The sequence below is a fragment of the Artemia sp. Qi Xiang Cuo genome, chromosome 7, assembly GCF_049724085.1.
Source record: "Artemia sp. Qi Xiang Cuo chromosome 7, ASM4972408v1, whole genome shotgun sequence".
Taxonomy (NCBI): domain Eukaryota; kingdom Metazoa; phylum Arthropoda; class Branchiopoda; order Anostraca; family Artemiidae; genus Artemia; species Artemia sp. Qi Xiang Cuo.
In genome coordinates this window covers 74440191-74448319 of record NC_142800.1, presented here as the reverse complement: position 1 = coordinate 74448319, position 8129 = coordinate 74440191, and the positions used below count along the sequence as shown (strand labels likewise).

The window sequence follows — 8129 nt, the reverse complement described above, 5'->3', positions numbered from 1 at the left end:
AATATGAACTGCTCAATAGTTACCAAGCTGACTTTAAGCTTTTTCTGTTTCAGAAACCTCTATCCTGAACCATGAGCATCACTTTACATTAAAAAAAAAAAGAAAAAAAAAAGAAAGTCAAATAAGGAAGTAGAAAAAAACATATATTTTTTTTTTTATGAAAAAGGTCAAATAAGGAAGTAGAAAAAAACGTCTATTTTTTTTTATAAAAAAAAGTCAAATAAGGAAGTAGAAAAAAACATCTATTTTTGTATACTACTAGTTTATTTACCACCACTGTAAAGTAATCTCACCTGACCCAAAGCTTTAATTTTGTAAAACTTATTGATTAAGCATTGGAGAAGTCCACATGAGGAGTAGTTTCTTTATTTTGTTTTTAAAATAAATATTTTTCAGTAAATTCATTGGTTTTGGTTTATACACTGGCTGATATATTTCAGTACTTACTGAAGGGTTATAAAAATACTTGATTTAATTTCATAGCTTTTAAATTTTTATTGTTTCTTCGTACTAAATTCATCTGAATTTTATTTTTATCCTTTCATAAAAATAATTATGCTTATAATAGCAAATTGGTTTTACAATAAGCCAAATTACAATAAAATTAATGTGATTAAAACAGTTAGTTTTAGCTAGCTAGAATACAAAACATTTTATTAGGGATTTAAAAGGTGAGCGAATGGGGTAGGGTTACTTTTTAACACACACAGACGAATTCTATTAAAATAAACAAATTGTCTGTGTCGACAGGACTCAAAAATGAACAAGACTTGTTTTTCAGGTTCGCGTTTTAATCTCCCTCGAAACGTGTCTTCGATCAAAAGAAGTACATATCACTACAACAATTTAGAGAAACTAAGTTGTTAATTATTTACTAATAAAATTAAGTAATTACTTAATTAGCATTAAGTAGTGAACAAGACCTAAGAAGAATTACTTAGAAGACTAGTTTGGATAATTGCCAGAAGGAATGAAGGGATAACTACATTTGAAAATGAATTGAATGGTAATATTCCGGAGAAATGATAAAAAAAAATAAAAATTTTTTGATAAAAAAAGGGCCATGTCGAAACTCAATTCAGTGTTTTTCTTCTCTTTTAGAGTTTTGAATTTAAAAATTAAAGTTATCATTCTAATATTTTTCAAACCAACTAAGCATTTCTAACTGGCCAATTACACTTAGCTGCATAAATAGCCATCTTGGTAAAATAATGCAATTTTTTTCGGTACTAGTTAAATATTCAGAACACACTCAAGAATTTTTATCTGTAGATCTGCAAAAACCGGTTTCATATTTCATAGCTACAAGACTTATTTAAGGTTGACAGAATGCAATTTGGACAGCGTGAAGTTAGAAAACAATTCTTACTTCATAATATGCAGAATTATTGTAGCTAACACATTTTGCATGCTGACCCGCTATACTTTACCCCCACTCCCCCTAATTTGCAAATATACAGCCCAAATTATACAAGTCCAATGCATTCTGTCCCCCATCACTAGTGTTTTGTGGCTATGAAAGCGGTTTTCTCAGATTTTACATTTAGGTCAAAATTCTTGAGTGTGTTCTGAATGATTAACAAGTACCATTTTTTTCATACAATATTTCCATTAATCTAAACAAGGGAAAATTGTCGATTAATTTAGTTTAAAAAGATATAAAAATTTTACATTGTCAAAACTTCAATCAAATTTTGTAAACTGGATTATTTTCAGAGTCTCGTTAAAGCTAGTACAGGCTGCCAGCCCCTTCCTTCTTGAATTCCAATCAAAAGACGTAATCGGCTGATCGCTAACGACTCCTTCTTCCAATAACTCAAAATGTTCCTCATCCTCCGACCTCTGTCGCCTGAAATAATTTACCTCTTAAATAAGATCTCTTAGATAAGATTAAATCTTAAAACTGAGGGGTCAAGAGCTTTCTCATATTTGAGTAATCTTCCAAATAGTAAACACATTACATACAGTCGTACCAGGGATTTTTTTTTCGGGGGGAGGGAAGATTACAAAACACATCAAAAAATTGTTTATATTCATGTTTGTTACGTTTTTATGAGTCGGAAAAACATTTCAGTGGGGGGGGGGGTTCAAACACTCTACCCCCTTGGATACGGCCTTGACTACATGAGCTTTCCTCGAAATATTGCTATGTGAAAGTTAAATTTTGACGTAACGAAGGTACCCAACTTTGTACCAAATCTTTGATAATAGAGTGAATAGTATGGCGAATCTACAAAATCTTTGTTGTGAAGTGGGTACTTCCCAAAATATTTGCATCGTCCTGATTTCAATAAAAAAACAAAGAAGAACTTTTATGCCGAATAAAAATACTATATTTTATACCATTTAAGAGGTATAAAATTATACCTCTTTAAATTTAAGAGGTATACCATTTAAGAGGATACGTTTAAACTGAATAAATTATACAGAAGTATGTTGTCCTAAAGTACTTGCACAGCATCTTGATCTATGCTATAGCTCTTTGTATTTACAAGTGTTTACATTTAACATGTGGCAAGTTTATTTTCGTGCAAGATTATTTTTTTTAATATACACTGAAAAATACTCTGTAAAAAGCCATAATATCATAAAATATTTGTTTAACTATTTGTCAACTACATCATAGTTAAAGCATGATAACGTGTTATAAATCATTTTAGTAGATAATGATTACAAAATGTCAGACAAAACTGAAGTAAATTCACAAGCTTAAATACTACTCTTATAATTTTGTAACCGCTGAATAGCCTCAAATAAAGGTAACTCTGAACCAAGGCTTCAACTGATAGTACTTTAGTATGCCGGTATACTCTATGCATGGTTGCCACGGGATCAAATATTAATATGCATAATGGTCCTAAGATGGCTTATTGGCTTAGCAATGATTCCACGGATGTAATCTTACAGATAAACTATTCAACGGGTCGCTCCTTACTTACAGTTCATTACCACGAACTGTTTGACAACAAATACTTGTCCGGAGACCTGTTTGCGGAAACACTATGAATAACGGCGCTATGGTGAGTAAGTAACGTATACTCATTAGTCACGTGTACCCAACTATGAACATATGCTATTTACAATTTTTTCTAATTTTCTCTTTTTGTTCTCTGCAGATAATTTACCACATTTTTCCGTTTTCGAAAGGTTGAATTTTCATTTAGACACGACGTAATCTATTCTTGCTTGTCCTGCAGTTTCCGGGGTTAAGACGCGTAACTTATTCGACATCGAATCCAGATCGTTTCAAGGAGCGATCCTCCTAACCTCTGACGTCATTTACACCTCGTGAAACGGTAAGAATAAATAATAGGGCTTGTCGAATAAGCAATCATGGCATGCTTGGACGCATTAATCGACAAAATCTAGCCCTCCCTGGGACTCCTCAACCTTCCTTACTTCAGCTGTGGAAGCATATATATGTTGTACCCTTTTCAACCCATGATTATTCAGAAATTATAATGCAATGGGTGTAGGCGTTTACCAACCCCCCCCTCCACCATGGAAATTATCCTACACGCACAATTGAGCAGCCAAAGAGAAAGTACAAAAAAAGTACCTCAAAATGACGATCAGATGTCCTAAGGGGTAGGAAAAGGATCAGGTATCAAAAATAGTTTTAGTACAGGGACTGGTTCCAATCACTTTACTTACAAAAAAAAGACTAGAACTTTCAATTTCTGATCGAACGAGCATCCTCCGAACTTTCATGATTCTGAGGATACTACAAGGTTCTTTAACGTGGATTAATTTCAAGTCATTCAATGAATCACCTTCAGAATACTGAGTAGCCTTTGAAAATGATCTCAATTTGCCTTGGTTCTCAGCCAGTCAGCTTATCGTCGTATTCTAGACGATACGTTAAATTGAACCCCGGTATACTTTATGTTAAACCACGCGTCTTCAGCTACTATTTGTTATGTTCATATTAATTATAAGACTTAAGGAAATGAAATAAATACCGACAGAAAACACAGGCAATTTTATTATGAACCATTAACACTATATTGCTGTTGTTTCTAAAAACCAATATGATAGTTTTAAAATAGTAAGCTGATGGTTTTAAAATATAAGATGGCTTTAAAGACACTAAATAACGCTATTCTAGCGATGCTAATACATCTTTTTTTCAATTATTTGATTAAAAGATATTGCAATGATTCTTGTCATTGACTTCATTTCCCTGCATCTCAAAATCGAAACGGCTCCATGTCAATAATGCTGTGGAAAATAAAATTATGTGGATAGAGTTGACCTCCATATTTTATACATAACATATAGTTTAATCTTTTGGGGATTTTGACGTCATTTTATTAACATTTATGGTCTATTAACATAAGGTATTGGTTAATACCAAAATTGCTGTTGATTAAAAACTTGAAAATTTCTTCCCCCGGATGATAAATTCAGGAAATTAACATATTTATTATGTTAATTTCATAATATGATATTCATCGCTTTCGATATCATTTCTCAAAAATGGCTTACTGTTTTTTTCTGAAAGTTGGCGCACTAAAATTTTCTGGCACGAAAAAAAAAAGGATTTAGATAGGTCACGATTTTGGGACAATTCATTTAGAGCCTTAATTTTGGAAAAAAGAATCGTATGAATGACGTCACATTCATTTGCATTTAAAGAGGAATACATCATTTTTCCCAGGCTATACCGATCGTTTTGGCATCTACGACGCCATGCAAAATTTTACAAGATGACGAATGAACGAGAACAGCAAAAGTAACAGAAATGGAAAACATGTCTGTGGCAAGGCCGTACCCAGGATTTTTTTTGGAGGGGGTTTTACTCAAAGATTTTTTTCGGTGGGGGGGGGGGGGTTACACAAAAAAACATCAGAAAACGGATACAAAATTTATTTATATCCATTTTTGCTGCGTTTTAACGAGTCAAAAAACATTTCGGGAGAGGTTCAAACCCCCCTAACCCCCCTCTGGGTACGGCCTTGGTCTGAGGTGATGATGAACGGAAATGTAGCACAACAAAATCTGCGGCTAGAAGATATGCAAAACGAACATCACAAAGAATCGCAAACGAAAATGACACACTACGAAATCTACACTTAGAGGACAAGCGACAACGAGAATTACTCGTATAACGAATTGGCAGGGAAAATCATACATGACAAGGTCTGCGGTTAGAAAGGTTGCGACAAGGAGAATCTTCAATCAATCATCACTGCAACTGCAACTACTTGTGACCACGAGTGCGACAACTTACGACTGCAACTGCTACTACTTCTGTCATTGCGACTGTGACTGCAAATAGTACTGCAACTTCTACTAGTATAGCTAGAACTATTAAGAGGTCACGGTCCAAACAAAATTTTCTTAATTTTTGAACTTAGATGTATCGGCGTACGTGGTCAAAGATATTCAATTTTCGGACATAGTGTATCTGATAACCTTGATCTCTATCTCTTTCAGGGGTTGCTAACGCTAGAGCGAAACTAAGGATAATAATTTAGACATACTTGTAGCACTTCTCACCCCCCTTCCTCATACCTGAGGATTTTCCTGGTATTACTTGAATGTAAGTCTTCATCCCTCACCCCAAATTTTCTTCTATAGAATTTACCTTTTACATACATTGCCTAACAGCCCACATTTTTAAATATTTATTTTTTTTGTCGGATTTTTTGGTTATCGAAACAAAAATATAACATGTGTGATAGAAAAAGCGTCTTCGTTTTCACACGAACATAACCTTTTTTATCTGTTGAGGTCAAATATTAGCGCGGATAAAGTGACTGCTACTGATTCCTTATATTTGCAGGATTATGCAACACTAGCACTCAATACTAAAAGCAAAAAACCTGTTTAAAAAAATCAAGGTAATTGATGCAGTCAAGTTATAAGCATTTTAGCAGTGTAATTATTTATTCTAGGTTGTCGCACAAAATCGATACTCCTCAGATGTAATAGCCTATATTTTTGAATCATTATAAAAGCCAATCAAACGATAGCAATGTAGCATTTGAGTAATTTTCATAGGGAGAGGCACATGGGGGGTGGGGGCAAAATCCAACGATTCAAGACGCATCCCGTCTGTCGATATCAAGAATTTATTTTTCAAATTGAAATTTTTAAATTCGCAAAAAGCCAGTTATTAACTGCTGCACAAATTGACTCAGTTGCTACATTCTTTTCGCAGATAATGGGCATCCATATTTAAAACACAGCGTATAGTTGTAATAAGTTATTTACTACCCCCTCCCCTCTGGTTGTGGACTTAAAAAAAGGTGCGACAACATAGAAATAAAATACTACAAACGAACTTTGAAGAGGCATAATATATACTTTATTCTAAAATAATTTTTCCATAGAAGAGTTGGGGCCGACCTCAGTTATCATCCTTAACTTAGCCGACGTGCACCATAATGGCTATGAAACCCCTACCAATGCAACCCTGATTTATGAATGATAATAACTACTACCCTATTTCAATACAAAAAAAGAAAGTTTAAAGCTGCCTGAAGTTGGATAGGTTATGGCACTTGTGAGATGGGATTTTCTTCTTTCTTTTTTGGTACTAAGATCTCAATCTCTTCAGAAACTTTCTGCATACGTTTTGGACGAACAAATCGAGAAATCGGCTTCTATGCCTTCTTTTCAGGCGCTTTATTCGTTGGTTCTTTATTTTCGTCACTTTCAACTGGCTTTTCACTAGACTCAGATTTTCTTGTCCAAGTTTATGTCTACGTAATCAACTGAAGCGCAATCACTTCACTTCTTTGGATCCAAACTCTTTTTGTCTCATCTCTATTTCATTTAGTTTATCCCAGAGCCTTAAATTTAAGTTCTGACAGAAGATGGATAGGTGACGGGCGACATCACTGAGTGGAATCTGGCTAACGTTTCTAATTGAAAGAGAAATCCTCTTATTCTCTAAATTTTCTTTGAATATTGAAAGAAAAAACTCCATAAAGACTATCTAAATCAGAAAAAAATAGCAAATTATTACCAGAGCAAACACATGAGCCTTTTATTAACTTAGACCCAATTCGATCACCAAAGGAAATGAATTCTTCGACTCTGATCCGAAATAGAAGTGAACCATATATTCCTCTTCCGAACGACTTTTTTAGAGGGGGGGGGGTGAAATCCGGCTTCACAGTTGACTCCTTTCAGAAAGTGAAAGTATTGAGGATCGATGAGCCGTTCCAGAATAATATAAAAACGATGATGTTTTCCTTTTATTTCAGTTTATTTAATTCTGAATTCATCAGAAGATTCAGTTCTCCAATTATACAGATTAAAAATTATTGCATGATTCTGATTCAAACAAGATGCAACAGCTATCTGCTAAACAGTTGGTAAATATCAACAGAAGGGTCAATGCCTCCCTTTGACAATACTTCAAGCAAGATGTAACAGTGTTGGCCCCTGACTTTGTCTCTGAAAGCGGTGGATGTCCACGCCCTCAACATATTTTACCACTCCTGCCTAAGACAAAGCCTCAATGTCATTCACGTAGATAGTCAGTAATACCGAATTATGAAAAACGCCGCCTAACATGGTTTGGCCTCGTTTGTCGGATTTGTCCACGTTTGACGTTTGTCGGAGGCCAGATACCGCCCTCACAAAACAAGCGTTAAACTGAAAACCCTTGAGCTATTGGAAGAAGAAGCGGAGATGGCAAGTAAAGACCTGACTCAATGCAGTCAAGACCGACCTGGAACCTATTGAGAGCTTTCGACGCCACGGCCGAAGATGGGATAAGCAATGGCTAGATATCACTGCACCATACACTGAAGAGAGCAGTGTGGCACTCAACCGTCTGCAAAATCATAACGCAAGGGAGAGCTGAAGAGCTTGTGTCCAGAGACAAGTACAAGAAAGTAAGTATAACAGTGTTGCAATTTTTTCTATTGACAGTGAGAGAGGAAAGTATTGTTGGGGCCAAGACCCCAACTTACGCCCCAGTGATAAAGATTGTCTAGTACGCTAACAGGCCTAAAATACTGTAGGCACAATTTAGAAGTTCTTTCACAAAAGAACCGACCATCTCCTGAGGCTCAAAACATTTTTTATAGATGACGTGTCACCTTCCATCCGAATATCGCAAATGCGCTATATTTTTTGCACATTTTTGGTGTTCAAATTCAACTTTAGAT

The 8129-nt window shown here is 34.9% G+C and overlaps 1 protein-coding gene across 3 annotated transcripts in view; it reads right to left on the bottom strand.

Annotated features, from left to right (window-relative positions):
- Nucleotides 1–1621: 1621 nt before the first annotated feature.
- The window catches only part of Wdr92 (dynein axonemal assembly factor 10), a 51846-nt gene continuing 45338 nt past the window's right edge, over nucleotides 1622–8129 (bottom strand). For all 3 annotated transcript variants that reach the window (XM_089091703.1, XM_089091701.1, XM_089091702.1), the window contains exon 6: nucleotides 1622–1849. In XM_089091703.1, the coding sequence (XP_088947829.1) occupies nucleotides 1684–1849 (166 nt within the window). In that variant the 3' untranslated portion in view covers nucleotides 1622–1683. The remainder of the gene's footprint in view (nucleotides 1850–8129) is intronic.